This window comes from Narcine bancroftii, chromosome 5 (genome assembly GCF_036971445.1).
Source record: "Narcine bancroftii isolate sNarBan1 chromosome 5, sNarBan1.hap1, whole genome shotgun sequence".
Classification (NCBI taxonomy): domain Eukaryota; kingdom Metazoa; phylum Chordata; class Chondrichthyes; order Torpediniformes; family Narcinidae; genus Narcine; species Narcine bancroftii.
Genome location: NC_091473.1, coordinates 119,704 through 140,098, shown reverse-complemented (window position 1 = coordinate 140,098; position 20,395 = coordinate 119,704). Strand labels below are relative to the sequence as shown.

The 20,395-nt window shown below is 43.3% G+C and overlaps 1 protein-coding gene across 5 annotated transcripts in view; it reads right to left on the bottom strand.

Moving 5' to 3' along the window:
• The window catches only part of cfap100 (cilia and flagella associated protein 100), a 70,329-nt gene extending 52,419 nt beyond the window's left edge, over nt 1-17,910 (bottom strand). Inside the window, exons 1-5 of one of the 5 annotated variants that reach the window (XM_069936494.1) lie at nt 17,735-17,910; nt 3,130-3,223; nt 1,835-1,894; nt 1,210-1,310; nt 406-598 (exon numbers count right to left, since the gene is read on the bottom strand). In XM_069936494.1, coding sequence (XP_069792595.1) covers nt 406-598; nt 1,210-1,310; nt 1,835-1,894; nt 3,130-3,196 — 421 coding nt within the window. In that variant the 5' untranslated portion in view covers nt 3,197-3,223; nt 17,735-17,910. Of the gene's footprint in view, nt 1-405; nt 599-1,209; nt 1,311-1,834; nt 1,895-3,129; nt 3,224-15,257; nt 15,513-17,726 lie in introns of those variants that run through there. The other 4 variants (XM_069936493.1, XM_069936495.1, XM_069936496.1 and 1 more) reach the window with 4 other exon arrangements.
• Nucleotides 17,911-20,395: the final 2,485 nt, after the last annotated feature.

Here is a 20,395-nt window from a genome sequence, read left to right as displayed (position 1 = left end):
TGGTGTGGAGGAAGTTTCACTCCTGTCTGACCCTGGGAGTGTGTGATGGGACGGTGTGGAGGGAGCTTCACTCTGTGTTTAACTCTGGGAGTGTGTGATGGGATAATGTGGAGGGAGTTTCACTCTATGTCTGACCCTGGGAGTGTGTGATGGGACAGTGTGGAGGGAGTTTCACTCTGTGTCTCACTCTGGGAGTGTGTGATGGGACAGTGTGGAGGGAGTTTCACTCTGTGTCTGACTCTGGGAGTGTGTGATGGGACGGTGTGGACGGAGCTTCACTCCTGTCTGACTCTGAGAGTGTGTGATGGGACTGTGTGGCGGGAGCTTCACTCCTGTGCGACTCTGGGATTGTCTGATTCAGCTCCTGAAGCTCCTATTTCAGAGTTAGTATGAAGCAGGCAGCACCTCTTGTGACTTTAACTTTCCATGATGGGTCACTTTTGAGGGCAGAGAGTTTTTTCACGTTGGCCTTGTGTTCTGCCTCTGGATCGGTCTCCAGTTCTTCTTCCATAATTTGTGCCTTGCCACATTTAGCATTCACACGAGTGGTATATGTGGTCTTCTCATAAATCTTGAGTTTCTTTTGTTCCTCTTGTTCCTGCAAACAGGAAAAACAGGTGATTAAGAGGGATGTAGGGTAGGTTTGGATCAAGGGTTTGGTGCATGTCCGAGAGAGGAGAGAGATTCAGTGGGATTTGTCTTCTGCACAATCTAAAAGTATGGCCAGGGAACAGGGACTCTTCTATCCAACCCCAGTCACACTCTTTTCTCCCTCCCTCCGTTGGACAGAAAATACAAATCTGCAAAGGCAACCTCCAGATTTCCCTCCTGCTATCTAATTTATAAATGGATCTCCCATCAGTTTAAGATCCCTTGCACTGTTTCACCAAATCTTCCTCTTTTAACACAAAAACCTCCGCACTTTTGTTTTTATTGTAAAATTATATATTTTTTAATTTTAGCACGAACTTGCAGAACTATGAGCAAGTAGACTTACTTGGATAGCACACAAGACTAAGTTTTTCACTGTATCACGGTGCACGTGGCAATAAACAATTCAATTCGAGATTGACACAGGTCTGTTGGGAGGGAGCAGGCATTGGGATTAATGTGGGATTGATACAGGGTTGTGGGATAGAGTAGGTTAGTGGGATTAGTTTGGGACTGACAGAGGGGTATGAAACTTTGCCTCTGCGATTAAAATGTTACCTTTCTCTTTTCTTCCTTCTCGATATCTCGAAGCACAAAGATATCAGAATCACGAGGCATCTTGAAGGGGTTGTGCTTTTCCCTCAGCCGTTGATGACACCCTGTCAGCCAGAATGGAAAATATTTAATTCTGCACAGTCCATTGAACATTCCTTTCCTTTCGCCAACCTTTGCAGAGGAAAGGGAATGAGCTTCTGTGCAGGTTTGAGTGCCTTGGATGTCAGGCAAGTAAATATTTCAAAAACAGCAAAGTGACAATGACTACAACAATGTGAGATTGACAGACACAAGTGATTGGAGAGCACACCAAGTGGAACAACTAGTTCTTCTTTAAAAAAATGTTGTTTGCTGTTCATCCAAGGAGATGGTCACACACAAGGCTCCTTTGACATTCCCTAGGGTTCTTCACTGAAATTATAGCCAGGAATTAAAGCTCACATCTTTTGGACTTGAACCCACAAACATTTTGTTCTGCACCACAGCTGGTTCTGGAGATAACTTGGAATGACACTGCTTCCATTGTGTCCATGATGGCTCGTTGATAGATCTCTCAAGAGTCTCTCTTCCCTGGACCCACTTGCAAACACAGAAAGCATTTGAGCTGCAATGGAGCAACATTAATTACCTTGGATTTGGGGCATTTCATCCTTTTCTGCTTGTTTCTTTGGCAAGCTCCTCTGTGATTCTAAAATAGCAGGATGAGAGAAAAAGGAAACAGCATGTTACAAACACAGATCACATCTATGGCATCTAGAAATCAATCTATGGGAAATGCTCATGTTCTTACAAATTATTCTTGTTTAAAAATTTTCAGTAGAAACAGATGGCTTTTGGCACACTGTGGACCCAGTAAAGTCCAGTCATCTATTGGATCCCCTGGGATTATATGATGGGATGGTATGGAAGGAGCTTCACTCTGTGTCTGACCTTGGGAGTGTGTGATGGGATGGTATGGAGGGAGCTTCACTCTGTGTCTGATCTTGGGAGTGTGTGATGGGATGGTATGGAAGGAGCTTCACTCTGTGTCTGATCTTGGGAGTGTGTGATGCAACGGTGTGGAGGGAGCTTCACTCTGTGTCTGACCTTGGGAGTGTGTGATGGGATGGTATGGAGGGAGCTTCACTCTGTGTCTGATCCTGGGATTGAGTGATGGGATGGTATGGAGGGAGCTTCACTCTGTGTCTGATCTTGGGAGTGTGTGATGGGATGGTATGGAAGGAGCTTCACTCTGTGTCTGATCTTGGGAGTGTGTGATGGGACAATGTAGAGGGAGCTTCACTCAGTGTCTGACCAGGGGTGTATGATGGGACGGAGTGGAGGGAGCTTCATTCGATGTCTGACATCAGAGGGGGTAGACGTGATGGGATAGTGTAGAGGGAGCATCGACCCAGTGTCTGACATCGGGGGTGTGTGATGCAATAGCGTGGAGGGAGCATCAACCGTGTCCAACATCTGGGGGGAGGGGGTGTGTGAAGGGATAGCATGGAGGGAGCATCGACCCTGTGTCTGACATCCGAGGGAGGGTGTGATGGGAGAGCATAGAGGAAGCATTAGCCCCATGTTTGACATCTGGTGGTCTGACTGGCCGTGGGTGATGGGATAGTGTGGAGGGAGCATCAACTCTCTGCCTGACAGCGGGTGTGTGTGATGGAATAGTGTGGAGGGAGCATCAACCCTGCGTCTGACATTGGGCATGTGTGATGGGATAGTGTGGAGTGAGCATTGACCCCGTGCCTGACCCTAGGAGTGTGTGATGGGGTAGTGTGGAGGGAGCTAAACCCGTGAATGTGTGATGAGACTTCACCTGTGTCTAAGCTAGCTCTGCTGATCTCGCTGTTGATGTGTTAAATGGAACTCTGAATTAATCATATTATTTGGTAAGAACATAAATATAAAGTTAAAATGCATTGATGATATTACTCAAGGCTTTCCGCGAGGTGTCTATCTTTGTTGAGTGCGTCGTCGAAGGCTGTGCTTCAGAAGCCATGCTTCAAGACAATTCTTCTAACTGGATCTAGACAAATACAACAAGGTCTGAGAATCTTGGTCATCATGCAATGTTAGATTCACAAGAGGCAGGGGAATCACCCTGTCTCAGTGCATAGCTCAGCACATTTGCAGCAATGGGTTGCCTGGCCATGTGTGGGATCCAGCCTCTGAACTCTGGCTTGCTGGCCCCTGTAATGTTCCATTCATGCAGCAGGTCAGCTCTGTCCGTACAGAAATGATGGGATTGAATTATAGGCATCGGGTTAATTCCTGAGTAGATGGAAGGGGGGACCAGCAAAATGGAACAGGCTCAAAGATGTGAATGGACTTTTCCTGTCCCAGATGTTCCTTGGAAACCAGCTGTTCAGACCCAACTTGTGAGGTAATGTTGCGGCTCCATAAATCTCTGGTGAGACCACATTTACAATATTGTGTTCAGTCTGGTCACCTCATTACACTAAAAATACAGAAGCTATGGAGAGGATACAGAGATTAACTAGGACATTGCCTGGATTGGAGAACATGTCTTACGAGGCAAGGTTAGCAGAGCTGGGACTTTTCTCTTTGGAGTGAAGAAGAACGAGAGGTGACTTAGTGGAGGTCTATAAGATTATGAGAGGTATAGATAAGGTAGTCACCCAGTACCTTTTTCCCAGTGCAGGAGAAGTAAACACCAGAGGGTCTCTGTACAAAGTGAAGGGAGGAAGGTTTGGGGGGAGATTTAAAAAAAAAGTTGTGGAGGCCTGTAATGCCTTGCCACAGGTGGTGATGGAGGCCAAATCAGTTGGGGCATTTAAGAGACAGGCACATGGATGAAAGAAAAATAAAGGGTTATGAAGTAGGGAGGGTTTAGATTTTTTTTTGGTTGGTAGATATGGGTCGGCTCAACATCGTGGGCTGAAGGATGTGTACGCTACTTAATGTTTTATATTCTACATTAACTCCTTTGACACACTCCCTGGATGGCAGTTAATACACATTACTGTAGCCCTTTTTCCACTGTCAATCCAGTTAATTGGCTGTGCAGTGTTCTAGGATAAGAAGCTGCTTGTGCTGTTTCCACTGGGCCACCTTTAACTGGACACGGGCTGCTTTTCCACTGAACACACATCCCCAGGGATCAGAGAGTCTACCTTCAACCAGAAACGAGTGACTTTCTGCTGTCCTTTCTCCACTGGTTTAATCGGCATGCCAGCATCAGCTGACTCCAAAAATATGAGTAGCGGTTGAGGCTGTCAATCCCTGCACGATTTGATGTCATTTGATGCTGGTGTGCTGATTGTTTTCCTTTTCCATAGCCAGTTAATTAACCGTGCATCTTGGTGCCTCACAGTTTGGCGGGCAGCAACCTCCTTTGAAGAAGACCGCAGAGCCCACCTCACTGACAAAAGACAAAGGAGGAAAAACCCAACACCCAACCCCAACCAACCAATTTTCCCCTGCAACCGCTGCAACCGTGTCTGCCTGTCCCGCATCGGACTTGTCAGCCACAAACGAGCCTGCAGCTGACGTGGACATTTACCCCCTCCATAAATCTTCGTCTGCGAAGCCAAGCTAAAGAATTCCTGTGACAAGGTGCCAGTGGAAAAGGGGCTATTAATTAGGCAGACTGACTAATTAGGCAGACAAAGAAATTCTGGATGATTTTACAAAAAGTTGTCAGTTCCCCAAATGGAAGCTGGGAATGCTTGCTGCAACTTTAAAAAATTTTTTTTATTTTTCACACTATAAACCATATTGATTAAGATACATACAGACATTTTTTCTCTTGAATATATAGTGTCATTTTCTCCCCCTTTTTCCCCCTGCCTTCCCTCCCTCCCTCACCCCCTTTCCCATTTATTTGAAGTTCAATCTATAAGATACATTAAACCCGTTAAACAATGTTGTCACTTAATAAAAATAAACAAGAAATTTTACTGAGTCAGTTCTTTTCATTATCTTCTCCTTCTGTCATTTTAGGTTGTGGAAGTCCACGGTAGGATTTCTCTATTGTATTTCATGTATGGCTCCCATATTTGTTTGAATATTGTGATGTTATTTCTTAAATTGTATGTTATTTTTTCTAGTGGAATACATTTATTCATTTCTATGTACCATTGTTGTATTCTCAAGTTGTCTTCTAATTTCCAGGTTGACATAATACATTTTTTTGCTACAGCTAGGGCCATCATAACAAATCTTTTTTGTGCTCCATCCAAATCGAGTCCAAATTCTTTATTTCTTATATTACTTAGGAGGAAGATCTCTGGGTTTTTTGGTATATTGCTTTTTGTGATTTTATTTAATATCTGGTTTAGATTTTCCCAAAATTTTTTCACTTTCTTACATGTCCAAGTTGCATGAATTGTTGTTCCCGTTTCCTTTTTACAGCGAAAACATCTGTCTGATACTGTTGGGACCCATTTATTTAACTTTTGAGGTGTGATGTATAGCCTGTGTATCCAGTTATATTGTATCATGCGTAACCTCGTGTTTATTGTATTTCTCATAGTTCCGGAGCATAGCTTCTCCCATGTTTCATTCTTTATCTTTATGTTTAGATCTTGTTCCCATTTTTGTTTAGGTTTACCGTTTGTTTCCTCATTCTCCTTTTCTTGCAGTTTGATGTACATGTTTGTTATAAATTTTTTAATTATCATTGTGTCTGTAATCACATTTTCAAAATTGCTTCCTTCTGGTGACCTCAGACTGTTTCCCAATTTGTCCTTCAAGTAGGTTTTCAGTTGGTGGTATGCAAACATTGTATTGTGAGTTATATATTTATCCTTTTTGGTTCAAAGGATAATAATTTATTTCCCGAAAAACAATTTTCTATTATTTTGATCCCTTTTCTCTCCCATTCTCTGAAGGAAAGGTTATCTATTGTGAAAGGGATTAATTGATTTTGCGTCAATATTACTTTTGGTAGTTGGTAATTCGTTTTATTCCTTTCTACGTGAATCTTCTTCCAGATGTTGAGCAGATGATGCAATACCGGTGAATTCCTATGTGGCACCAATTTTTCATCCCATTTATATAGTATATGTTCAGGTATCTTCTCCCCTATTTTATCTAGTTCTAATCTGGTCCAATCTGTTTTTTCCCTTGTTTGATAAAAATCTGATAGGTATCTTAATTGTGCGGCTCTATAATAATTTTTAAAGTTTGGCAGTTGTAAGCCTCCTTGTTTATACCATTCTGTTAATTTATCTAGTGCTATCCTCAGTTTCCCCCCTTTCCATAAATATTTCCTTATTATTTTCTTTAACTCCTTGAAGAATTTCTCTGTCAAGTGTATTGGCAATGCCTGAAATAGGTATTGTATCCTTAGGAAAATGTTCATTTTAATACAGTTTATCCTTCCTATCAGTGTTAGTGGTAAGTCTTTCCAATGCTCTAAGTCGTCTTGTAATTTTTTCATTAATGGACGATAATTTAGTTTATATAGATGGCCGAGGTTTTTATTTAGTTGTATACCTAGGTATCACATTGCTTGTTTGCCATCTAAATGGTGATTCTTTCTTGAACTTTGTGAAATCCGCATTATTCATTGGCATTGGTTCACTTTTATTTGCGATAATCTTGTACCCCGACACTTCTCCATATTCCTTCAATTTCCTATGTAATTCTTTTATTGATATTTCTGGTTCTGTTAAGTATATTATAACATCATCTGCAAATAGACTGATTTTATATTCCTTCTCTTTTATTTTTATCCCTCTTATTTTATTTTCTGTTCTTATCAGTTCTGCTAGTGGTTCTATAGCTAACGTGAACAGTGAGGGAGATAGTGGACATCCCTGCCTTGTTGATCTGCTTAAGTTAAATTGTTTTGATATATATCTATTTACTGTCACTTTCGCCAATGGCCCCTTATATAATGCTTTAATCCAATTAATATATTTCTCTGGTAGGCTGAATTCTTGTAGTACTTTGAATAAATAATTCCATTCTACTCTGTCAAAGGCCTTCTCTGCATCTAAAGCAACCACTACTGTTGGAGTTTTATTTCCTTCTACTGCATGAATTAAGTTAATAAATTTACAGATATTGTCTGTTGTTCGTCTTTTTTTAATAAATCCAGTTTGGTCTAGATTTACTATTTTTGGTACACAGTCGGCCAATCTGTTTGCTAATAGTTTAGCTATCATCTTATAATCTGTGTAAAGTAGAGATATTGGTCTTTCTGATGCTGGTGCTAGTGGATCTTTCCCTGTCTTTGGCATTATTGTAATTATTGCTGTTTTGCATGAATCTGGTATGCTTTGTGTTTTATCAATCTGGTTGATTACTTCCAGGAGGGGAGGAATTAATAAGTCTTTAAATGTTTTATAGAATTCTATTGGGAATCCATCCTCTCCTGGTGTTTTATTGTTTGGTAGTTTTTTAAATATCTCCTGTAATTCTTCTATTTCAAATGGTTTTATTAATTTATTTTGCTCCTCTGCTTGTAATTTCGGTAGTTCAATTTTAGTGAGAAATTCATCTATTTTGTCTTCTTTCCCCTTGTTTTCAGTTTGATATAGTTGTTTGTAGAATTCCCTGAAGTTTTAATTGATCTCCGTTGGATTATATGTAATTTGTTGTCCTTTTTCCTTAATGCCAATACCATTCTTTTAGTTTGTTCTCTCTTAAGCTGCCACGCTAGAATTTTGTGCGTTTTTTCTCCTAGTTCATAATATTTCTGTTTTGTCTTCATTATGTTCTTCTCCACCTTATATGTTTGTAGTGTTTCATATTTTATTTTTTGTCTGCCAATTCTCTTCTTTTATTGCTAATTCTTTTTCTGTATTTGTTATTTCCCTTTCCAACTGTTCTGTTTCCCGATTGTACTCCTTCTTCATCTTAGTTACATAACTTATTATTTGCCCTCTGATGAACGCTTTCATTGCATCCCATAGTATAAACTTATCTTTCACTGATTCCATATTTATTTCAAAGTACATTTTAATTTGTCGTTCAATGAATTCTCTAAAATCCTGTCTTTTAAGTAGCATGGAGTTTAATCTCCATCTATACATTCTTGGTGGGATGTCCTCTAGCTCTATTGCCAATAACAGGGGTGAGTGATCTGATAATAGTCTAGCTTTATATTCCGTTTTCCTAACTCTCCCTTGAATGTGGGCTGATAACAGGAATAGGTCTACCCGAATATTATGAATATTCCTTTTCCTTTGGGTGTTGTTTCCTCCATATATCCAAAAGTTGTATTTCTTGCATCGATTTAATTATAAATTTGGTTATTTTGTTCTTTCTGTTAGTTTTTTTTTCTAGTTTTATCCATGTTTGAGTCCAAATTAAGGTTAAAATCCCCTCCTATTAGTATGTTCCCTTGCATATCTGCTATCTTCAAAAAGATATCTTGCATAAATTTTTGATCTTCTTCATTAGGTGAGTATACATTGAGTAAATTCCAAAATTCTGAATATATCTGACATTTTATCATTACATATCTCCCTGCTGGATCTATTATTTCCTCTTCTATTTTGATTGGTACATTTTTATTGATTAATATAGCTACTCCTCTGGCTTTTGAATTATATGATGCTGCTGTTACATGTCCTATCCAATCTCTCTTTAATTTCTTGTGTTCCACTTCAGTTAGATGTGTTTCTTGTACGAATGCTATATCAATTTTTTCTTTTTTTAGTAAATTTAACAGTTTCTTCCTTTTGATTTGGTTATGTATTCCATTAATATTTAAAGTCATATAGTTCAACATAGTCATTTCATACTTTGTTTATCTTTCCTTTCCGTTTCCTCATCACCACCTTCCCTTCTTATCCATTTCTGCTTTCTTTTTTTGAACACATTATAAGACAACATTTCTAAAACATAAAATATTTCCACTATTCTCATATTTAAAATTCCTTTAACCCCCAATAGTCCCTCCCCTTTCTGAGTTGCCCTTTGTCCCTTTTCGGTCAACTACATCTCCCCTCTCCATTTGGATTTGCGAATCCGCTCGCAAGCGTCAACTGATTTTGCAGTGACTGTTATCCTTCCCCACCCAGCCCCCCCTGAAAAGACTTTAATCTTCATATATAACAAACGTCACTCTCTTAATTCCTTCCTTACTTCCTTTCTTTCCCTTCTTAGTTCTTACCTATACTCTATTTTTTTTATATATACACATACACACATACATATAGTTTGTTGTTTCTTTTCTTTTTCTTTGGCTTGGCTTCGCGGACGAAGATTTATGGAGGGGGTAAAAAGTCCACGTCAGCTGCAGGCTCGTTTGTGGCTGACCAGTCCGATGCGGGACAGGCAGACACGATTGCAGCGGTTGCAAGGGAAAATTGGTTGGTTGGGGTTGGGTGTTGGGTTTTTCCTCCTTTGCCTTTTGTCAGTGAGGTGGGCTCTGCGGTCTTCTTCAAAGGAGGCTGCTGCCCGCCAAACTGTGAGGCGCCAAGATGCACGGTTTGAGGCGTTATCAGCCCACTGGCGGTGGTCAATGTGGCAGGCACCAAGAGATTTCTTTAGGCAGTCCTTGTACCTTTTCTTTGTTGTAACAAGAACAAAAATGACATCTCTTCATCTCTCTGTCTGTTTTGTAGTTGTTCTGCAAATTTTCATGCTTCTTCCGGATCCGAGAATAGTTTGCTTTGCTGCCCCGGAATAACCATTTGAAGTACCGCTGGGTATTTTAACATAAATTTATAACCTTTTTTCCCCCCATCGGATCGTTTTTGCTGCATTGAACTCCTTCCTCTTCTTCAGGAGTTCAAAACTTGTATCTGGATAGAAAAAAAATTTTTGACCCTTGTATTCCAGTGGTTTTTTGTCTTTTATTTTTTTCATTGCCTTCTCCAATATATTTTCTCTTGTTGTATATCTTAGGAATTTTACTAGAATGGATCTTGGTTTTTGTTGTGGTTGTGGTTTAGGGGCTAATGTTCTGTGTGCCCTTTCTATTTCCATTTCTTCCTGTAATTCTGGTCTTCCCAGGACCCTGGGGATCCATTCTTTTATAAATTCTTTCATTTTTTGCCTTCTTCATCTTCCTTAAGGCCCACTATCTTTATATTGTTTCTTTTATTATAATTTTCCATTATATCCATCTTCTGAGCTAACAGCTCCTGTGTTTCTTTAACTTTTTTATCAGATTCTTCTAATTTCTTTTTTAAGTCATCTACTTCCATTTCTATGGCTGTTTCTCATTCTTCCTTGTCTAATCTTTTTCCTATATCTGTCATAATCATCTCTAATCTATTCACTTTTTCTTCTGTACTTTTTATTCTTTTTATTTCACTGAATTCTTGTGTCTGCCATTCTTTTAATGTTTCCATATATTCTTTAAAACAAATATATATCCATGTACTTGCCCTTCCCTTCATCTTCCATTTCTCTGTGTTCTCCCTCCTCTTATTCTGGATCCACTCCAGAATCTGTGTCTTTTACCTCTGTCTCTTCTGATTTTCTTGTTTGGTTGTTTATTTTGTTGGGTATTTTTGGTCTTCTTATTTTTATTAAAAGTGTCTTAGTGTTGGTCTTCTTCCTCTGGGTTGGTCATCTGTTGTTTCTTTGATTTCCTATTTTTATTCTCTTCCTTCTTGTTCCCGTTATTTTCTATGTTTTCCTGTTGAGAGTCTTGCTGTCGTGTTATACTTGTCTGTTTCGGCTGTGGAGATTTACTCCTCAGGTGGTTTCCCCTCCCGTCGGTGTTGTTTTTGTCTTGATCATCGCGCATGCGCGAGGATTCGCGCATGCACCGTTGCGCACTTTTGTTTGGCTCCGTGAGCCATCTTTGTAGTCCTGAGTTCGGGGTTTCCACTAACCTCAGGAAGCTGGCTTCTCTCTCCACGGAGGGCCTCCTCGTACCGGTAAGGCCTTTACCTTCCTTCTTCTTTTCTTCCCGTTGTTTTTGGTTTTGCTTTCTTTGCTGCCATTTTCTCCACACTTTCACTTTCAATTTGTTATGGTTTCTGTGTTAGTGACTTTGTTTTTTCTCTACTTTTTTTTACTTTTCTGGAGAGGGCTGGAATTCTCCTACTGGCCACTACTCCATCACGTGACTCCTCCATGCTTGCTGCAACTTATGGAAATTTGGTCAGACCATGGATTTTGGGTAGAAGATAATTAGTTTAGTTGACAGAGACATTGACGTATTCAAGGCACCTACGTATTAACCTCATAATGGAACATTGTTGGTCAAGAGGAACCAAGAACAGATGTGACACCATTCTTTAACATGAACACTTCAACAGATCTTTTTCAACCATTTCTAATAGATATGAAGCACATGCCTTCTCTTGGAAGGCAGGGAATATTTGGAACTCTGCACTAGAATGCTATGGAGACTGGAACACTGACTATATTCCAGGTTGAGATGGCATGATCTTTGGTCTACAGGGGGGTAGAGATGAGGCCAAGACAAAATCAGCTCAAATATTGTTGAATCAAGTGGCTAAATGATGCCCTCTAATTTCTAGATCTTGTTTCAATGGTTTTGGAATGAAGTCCCATTGTCATTTAATTAGGTGTTCATTGTCCGTGCATCAACAATGGTGCCATAGATCTTTTGCCCAGAAGTGGGGAATGTAACCAGAGCACACAGGATTTTGGGGAAGAGATTCAACAAGAACCTGAGGGGATCCATTTTACACAGAGGGTGGAGGCTGAAACAGGCTGCCATAGGTGGTGGTTGAGGCAGGGACTATTAAAACATTTAAGGTAAAAACAATTGGATGGTTACATGGATAGGATGGGTTCAGAGCAGCTATTCACAACCTTTATTCAGCTAAGGCCCCCTTAGGACTCTGCTCAAAGTTTATGGGCCCCCTTCCTCGTCAAGCAGTCAAGTTTTGGTTTCTTCCGTACTTCTCTCCTACCGGCTACATAAAAATATTTATGTTATGTGAGGTGAAAACATCTTTTACGTAACAGTGCTGTGGGCCCCCAGGGGAGCCTTTGGGCCCCTGTTGAGAATGGCTGGTTTAGAGAGATATGGGCCAAACACAGGCAGGTGACACGTGGGTGGGACATTTTGTTCAGTATGGGCATGTTAGACCGAAGAGCCTGTTTCCACGCTGTGTGACTAACAGCTTTTTGATAGAAGGTGAAACTAAGCCCCTCACTTTCATATACAGTATCTTAGCAGCCTACAAGACCCACTTATTTCCCCCCAAAAATTGGCTCAAAAATACGCCCCAGGATTTATATGTAAAGTTGAACTTGAACAGGTCACTGACTACTTGCCCAGCTGCAAGAAGTCGGCGGAGGTGCCTATGGGTTTTATATGCTGTCAAATATGGTACATCACAACACAAAAGACTAAATGTAAATGAGTGACAAACTACACAAGGGTTTTTTAAAGAAATGTTGAGAGACTTCAATGAAAGGTTCTATTTCAGTTGCTAACCACCTAATGCATACTAACACTGAAACATCCATATTCACAAAATAGAAGTGGACACCGTTAAGTACTATCATGTGATAAGTGCCCTCGACCAGTTGAGTAGTGGATTTCCTTTGGGACCCACCACCTCTCAGCAAGTATGAAACCCTCAAAGCCCTCCTTCTCTGGATTTATGGTCTCTCACGACATGAGGAAGCTGCATGGCTACCCCATATCGATGATCTGGGGCTGGCGCCCCTTCAGAGTTAATGAATGACATGTTGGCACTAGCAGACAGACGTAGGCCTTGCTTGCTCTTTGAGCAGTTGTTTTTAGAGCATATGCCAGAAGACATCCGCCTCATCCTCACCCAAGGACATTCTCTACATGCCCAAGCCCGTCACCTGCTGCCCAACTAGTTGCGACTTACAAAACAAGAGTTCCACAAAATAGAGGAACTTGGAATCATAGGCAGGTGTGATAGCCTGTGGGCTTCCCTGCTACATATGGTGCCCAAAGCCACAAGAGTCTGGAAATATTGCGGGGATTACAGGCGTGTCAACGATGCTACCACTGCAGATCGCGATCTGGTGCTCCATATACAGGACTTTACAGCTAATCTTCATGGGGCCAGATTTTCTTAAATTGTCTTGGTGTGTGGGTACCATCAAATGTGCCCAAGACAGCCATCAAAACACCGTTCAGCCTCTTCGAATTTTTGAGAACGCCTTTTGGGCTCAAAAATACTGCACAAACATTCCAGTGACTAATGGATGCAGTGGGGCATGGCATGGACTTCTTTTTTGTATACTTGGACAACATGCTCGTAACCAGCCTCTCCAACAAAGAGCCCCTGCAACATCTGCGTTTACTCTGCCGCCACCTACATGAGTTCAGGCTAACTGTGAACCCTACCAAGAACAAATTCTGGTAGTCCTCTATTAAGTTCTTGGGACATCAGATCAGTAGCCGGGGTCTCATTCCATTGCCTAGCATGGTGAAAGTCATCCTCAAATTCGCAAGGCCCAATACGATCAAAGGACTCTTGGAATTTGTGGGGATGGTCAATTTCTATCGCTGCTTTCTACCTTCTGCAGCTCATATTATGAAACCCCTCTTCAACCTAGTGTCCAACGATGCCAAAGAACTCAAGTGGACAAAGGAAACCACAGTAGCATTCCAGTAGATCAAAGAGGCCGTGTCCATCCACAGATGGATGGACCAACCACCTTGATGATAGATGCATCTGACGCGGCAGTAGGCAGGGTCTTGGAACAGGACACCAAATGGACAATGGAAGCCTCTAGCGCTTTTTAGAAGGCACCTCCACCCTCCAGAAACTAAATACAGCACATTTGTTAGGTAACTGCTGGCACTGTACCTGGAAGTCAGACACCTGCTAATTTTTGGAAGGCATGGACTTCACAGTTTTTACTGACTACAAACCACTAACATTTGCCTTTGCGAAGGCATCAGATCACGGGTCAGCCTGCCAGCAATGCCACCTATCTTACATCTGAGTTTTCAACCAGGATTAAACATATCTCTGATAAGAGTAATGTGGTGGCTGTCCACTCCTCCATTCAAGGAGTACATGCCCGCTCTCCAGGTGTAGACTACATGGTCCTTGCCAAAGCTCAGTGCCAGGACGATAAACTCCTGCCTTATAGAACTGCGATCATGAGCCTGAAATTCAAGGATATAGCCTTTGGACCACAAGGTACTACTCTCCTGTGGGACAATTCCACAGGCCATCCTCACCTTATCGTCCCTGCTACATGGAGACATTGCATTTTCGATGCCATTCACAGACTGTCCCACCCCTCCATTCAAGCGATGGTCTGCCTGATAGCCAACAAGTTTGTATGGCACGTACTGGGCAAAGACATGCACAGACTGCTGATCTTTAAAAGTGCAAAGGCACCTGAAGGTGCCGCTTCAGCCTTTCCAGCCAGCACAGCGTAGATGCGACCATGTGCATGTTGACATCCACGGCCCGCTTCCAGTGTCACAAGGGTTCAGATATTTGTTAATGGTCATTGACTGACTCATTAAGTGGCCGGAGGTGGTTCCTATGATAGACTCATTGACCTATTCATGCACCAGAGCTTTTATTTCTGCCTGTGTATCTCAGTTCGGCCTACCCACACACGTCACCTCCGACGGAGGTCCACAGTTTACCTCCGCACTCTGGGATGTTTTGTCATGACTTCTGGGAATGCAGCTTCACCACATGACAGCCTACCATCTGCAGTCGAATAACCTGGTGGAGCAGTATCATAGGCACATGAAGACTTCACTGATGCCCCGCCTCCAGGAACCTGATTGGGCAGACGAGCTGCCCTGGATCCTCCTAGGAATAAGAAGGGCAGCCAAGGATGATCTCAACTCTTCATCAGCTGAGTTGGTTTATGGATCTCCACTACATGCTTGAAGTGCAGAAAGAAGGAGCACTACATGAAAATCTGTTGATTATAGCCGCCTTCCAGTCCCAGCATGGGAGCTGCCATCTTGGCTGCTGTCAGCTTCCAGGGACGGCCATGCCGTGACAAAGGGGCTGCCTGTCAACTTCTGGGGATAACCACGCTCTGCTTGGGCAATGCCATTATGTTCTCAGTCTACAAGTCAACACGGGCCAGACTACGAACCGACACTAGCCTCTGTGGTGCTGGACCAAACAGTCCAACTTTCCTGATCTATGATGGACATCTCAATCAATGATCAGGTGACAAGATACCTTTTTGATAGTGGGAGGACAGAGTTTTATCCACCCCGAAGTGGTGCAGCATTACTCCCCTAAAGAAAAGCCAGTAAGCTATAAAGTTGCCCTGGCCTCAAAATTCCACTCAACCGAGATCCACAGCCACAACCGAGATCCATTGTGATGCTGTCGGTGCAGGGCACGACTTACAGAAACTTTAAACTCCTTATCATGCCATAGCTCTGTGCACTAGTGCTGCTGGGTAGGACTTTCATTGCCACCTCAAGAGTGTCACAATGCAATACGACAGTCCCCTCCCCCCCCCCCCCCCCATGGTCGGCAACCTGCAGTTTGTCAGCACATTGCTCCCCACTGTCTCCCTCCCCCACCGGCCCAACTGACACACGGTCTCTCTACTTACTCTCCATATCGATCCCCCACCACTTTTGGTGAACCTCATCCCCAACTGTCAGCCAGTCCCTACAAAAAGCAGGCATACAGTGAGAGGGACAGGGCGTTTATTAAGGCTGAGGTCCAACAACTCCTGAATGAGCAAATCATTAAACCCAGTACCAGGCCGTGGAGATCCCAAGTGGTGGTGGTCAAGGGTAGGGGTAAACACAGGATGAGGAATGATTATAGCCAGACTATTAACTGCTATATACAGCTGGATGCATATACCGTCTCTCGCATTGTGGGCTAATTGCCTAATATTGTGTCTTTTCGACTATTGACCTGAAATCCGCCTACCACCAGCTCCCCATCCGTCCAGAGGACTGCCAGTACACCACCTTTGAGGCAGATGGCTGCCTCTACTATTTCCTCAGGATCACCTTTGGTGTTATCGACAGCATCTCTGTTTTCCAGCAGATGGATTGGTTGATGAACTAAAATGACCTGCGTGCCACCTGGATAATGTCATGATCTGCAACCATGACCTACAAGATCATGCCACCAACCTCCAGAAACTCCTCACAACTGCCAAATGCCTAAATCTCACCTACAACACGGAAAAATGTATTTTCCACACTATCCGCCTGGCGATCCTTGGCTGTGTTGTAGAGAATGGACTTATTGGCCCCGACCCCGACCACATGCACCCCTTCCCCACAGCCTCAAGGCCCTGTAAAGATGCCTGGGGTTCTTTCCCTATACGCCCAGTGGGTGCCTAATTATGTGGACAAAGTCTCCCTCCTTATCGTCCACATCCTTCCCCCTGACAAGAGAGGTCTATGCAGCCTTCAGTCGAATAAAAGAGGACATCACTAAAGCCTTGTCATATGCAGTGGATGAATCTGCTCCTATTCAGGTTGAGAGCAATGTGTCCAACTTCACCCTGGCTGCCACCCTGAACCAGGCAAGTCAGTCCGTGGCCACTTTCTCCTGTACCCTCCAGGACCTAGAATCCAACACTCTTCCATCGAGGAGGTGGCTCAGGCAATCGTTGAGGTGGTGCAGCACTGGAGGCACCATCTGGCCGGCAAACATTTTACCCTGCTCAGGGACCAATGGGCTGTGGCATTCACGATTAACAATAAACAGCAGGTAAGATAAAGAATTATAAAATTTTGAGGTGGAGGATCGAACTCCCCACCTATAACTATGATATTCTGCATCGACTGGGGAAGCTCAACGAGCCCCCAGATGTCCCAGATAGACTGCCTCAAGACCCTCCACAACGACCTCTGCCACACCAGTGTCAAGCAATTTTTTTTCCACTTTATTAAATCTCGTAATCTGCCTGTAGTGATGTAATGTATTATGCTGACTGCTTGCTTTTGGTTATGACTGTAGATTGGCTTCACCCTACTGGTATAACAGATGGTGCAACTTATCCCACTGGTCAGGAGAGGGGCTTCTTCTGTTAATAAAAGCCTATAGTATGATACAAGACTGGTCCTTGCTTCTGGCATATCAATTTTATTAACAAAATCATGAATACTTCTCTGAAACGTGGAAGACTCAAGATAGATCAAGATGCCACCCAAGCCGGAGGAAAGTTCCACCACTGGCTCCAATGCTTCGAAGCATACATGCAAAAGAACAATGTCATGCAAGATGCCAAGAAAATGGACCATTTCGTGGGTCTCCTTGGAGACGTCCCCTACTCCGTGGTCAGAGAGGTCGCTGGCTATCAGAAAGCAGTGAATCTCCTCAGAACACCCTGTTCGCAAGACACCAGCTTCACATTTGGAAGCAGCAAGCAGGTGAGAGCTCTCCCTGAAAGGGCTATCCAGGGACTGTGCCTGTGCTGCTGTCACGGTTGAAGCCCACCACGAGTCCCTGATGTTAGACGCGTTCATAAGCGGTCTGGAATCCGGATATGTTAGATAGCGTCCACTGGAAACTCTGGGCTTGACCTTTAAAGTGGGTTTGTGGTCACCATTATGGAGACTAGGTTTATTTGATGATCTGACATGCTGCACTTCTCAACCTGCTCAATGCCCCCAGTCCTACCCCTCCTTCCCACTCTCCCACTCCCTCTCCCATTCCCACGGCACTTACCCTCTTACCTGGAGCTGTAGAACCCCAGGTTCTTCACACACAACGTGAAGCTTCCACTGCACCGTCCTTGTTTGGTTACCATAGCAACCGCATTGTTTTGCTTAGCGACGCCCGCTCCACGTGCACTGTTTCAGTTTCCTGGGTCCCGACGGTTTAAAGCGAGATGAACTCTCTCGGAGCAAAGCAACGCAGCCCTGGGGATCACGTGACTCGACCTCAGCCCGGGGAGGGTGTGCGTCAGAGAGAACCGAACGCCCTGGGTATGACGTCACATGGAAGGGCCACGCCCATGGCGGGTGGGAAGGGGGCGTGGTCACGGCGAGGACGGCAGGTAAGGGTGCGGCGGTGTTGACGGCTCCAGGGCGGGGGTGGAGCTTCGCTTCGGCGGCCTGGGTGGCGTCGGCGTCGGCAGGATGGAGACGCCCACCTGCGGGTCGATTAAGGGGCCAGTGATGGAGTCCGAGAGCCAACCGGTGTGGACGCAGGCCATTCGGCCCAACTGTCCTTTCTGGCCCAAGTTATCTACCTCAACTAGTCCCATTTATCAAACATATTTGCCTCCGGCACCACCTTGAACCACTTTTTATCCCATTTTGGGGAACATGCCCCCATTTTGCTCTGCTGTTTCCAGAACAGAGTATTCTCTCTCACCTTCCCACCCACAGCACTGGTCTCTCCACCTCTCCCGCCTTCTATCAGACAGCACAGACTGGCCCGAATGGTCCACGTTGCCCATGCATTCTGGGCCCTTGGCGTTTGCATGCATGTTCCGCATCCTTCCAAACCCCTCTTTGCTGTCAATATGTCCAAAGGTCTCCTGAATGTTGTTATTGTTCTCACTTCAGCGGTTTCCTCTGGCAGCCTGTTCCAGTAATGGACCACCCTCTTGAGTCAAAAGGCTGCCCCAGGTCCCCGTCAATCCTTCTCCTCTCTCTTTAAACATATGCTCTCCAGTTCCAGCATCATCTACCCTGGGGTAAAAGACCAATCTTTTATCCACACCCCTGGTGATTTTGTAACCCTCTGTACAGTAGCCCGTCAGCCTCCTTCACTTCAGGGGATAAAGATCCAGCCTATCCAAACTCTCCCGATAACTCAAACCCTCTAATCCAAGTAGCATTCTGGTAAAACTCCTCTGCACCCCTTCCATTTTACTGATGTCCTTCCTATAGCTGGGTGACCAGAACAGCACATAGAACTGTAGAACATTACAACACAAAAACATGCCCCTTCAGTCCTGGTGCTGAACCATTTTTTTGCTTAGTCCCACTGACCTCCATACCTCTCTCATCCATGTACCTGTCCAAATTCTTCTTAAATGTTAAAATTGAGCCCACATTCACCACTTCAGATGGCAGTTCGTTCCACACTTCCACCACTCTGTGTGAAGAAGTTTCCCTTCATGTTCCCCCTAAACTTACCCCTTTCACCCACAACTCAAATCCTCATCTACCCACAGTATAAAAAGCATGCATACATTTACTCTTGTCTATCCCCCTCATAATTTTAAATACCTCTATCAAATCTCACTTCATTCTACGCTCCAGGGAATAAAATCCTAATGTGTTTAATCTTTCCCTGTAATTCAGTTCCTGAAGTCTGGGCAACATCCTAGTAAATCTCTACACTCGTTTCATTTTTTTTATACCTTTCCTGTAGTTAGGTGACCCAAACTGCACACAATACTCCAAAATTGGCCTCAACAATGTCTTATGCAACTTTACCATAATATACCAACTCCTATAATCAATACTTTGATATATGAAGGCCAAAATCCCAAAACATATCTTTACAACCTGATCCACCTGTGATGCCACTTTCAGGGAATTATGTAGCTATATTCCCAGATCCATTTGTTTTACTGCACTCCTCAGAGCCCTACCATTCACCGTGTATGTCCTTTTTTGTCTTGTCCCTCCAAAATGAAACACCTCACACTTGTCTGCAATAAAGCTCATTTGTCATTTTTCAGCCCATATTTCCAGCTGATCCAGATCCCTCTGCAAGCTTTGAAAACCCTTATTGTCCACAACACCTTCAATCTTAGTGTCATCTGCAAACTTGCTGAATCAATTTACCACGTTATCAGCTAGATCATTGATATACAATAGATGGCAACCAGAAATGGTCCCAGCACTGATCCCTGAGGCATACCACTAATCACAAGCCTCCAGTCTGAGAAGCAATAATCCACCACTATTTTCTGGCTTCTCCCATCCAGTCATTGTCAAATCCAGTTTACTTCCTCACCATAAATACAGATCATCTGAACCTTCCTGACTAACCTTACTAAAGTCCATGTAAACAACATCCATAGCCTTTCTTTTCAACTTTCTTGAAAAACTAAGATTGGTTAAACATGACCTACCATGCACAAAGCCTCTTCAGTTCCTGGTTATCCAAATAATTGTATATCCGATCTCTTAGAACACCTTCCAATAATTTACCTACTACTGACACCAGGCTCACCAGCCTATCATTTCCAAGGTTAATCGTGGAGCTTTTTTTTAAACAATGGAACAACATGAGCTACCCTTCAATGCTCCGGCACCTCATCCGTAGATAACGATGTTTTAAATATTTCTGCCAGAGCCCCTGCAATTTCTACATTAGCCACTCTTATTTGCTTTTAAGACAGCAAGCACCTCCTCTTCTTTAATCTGTTTCTG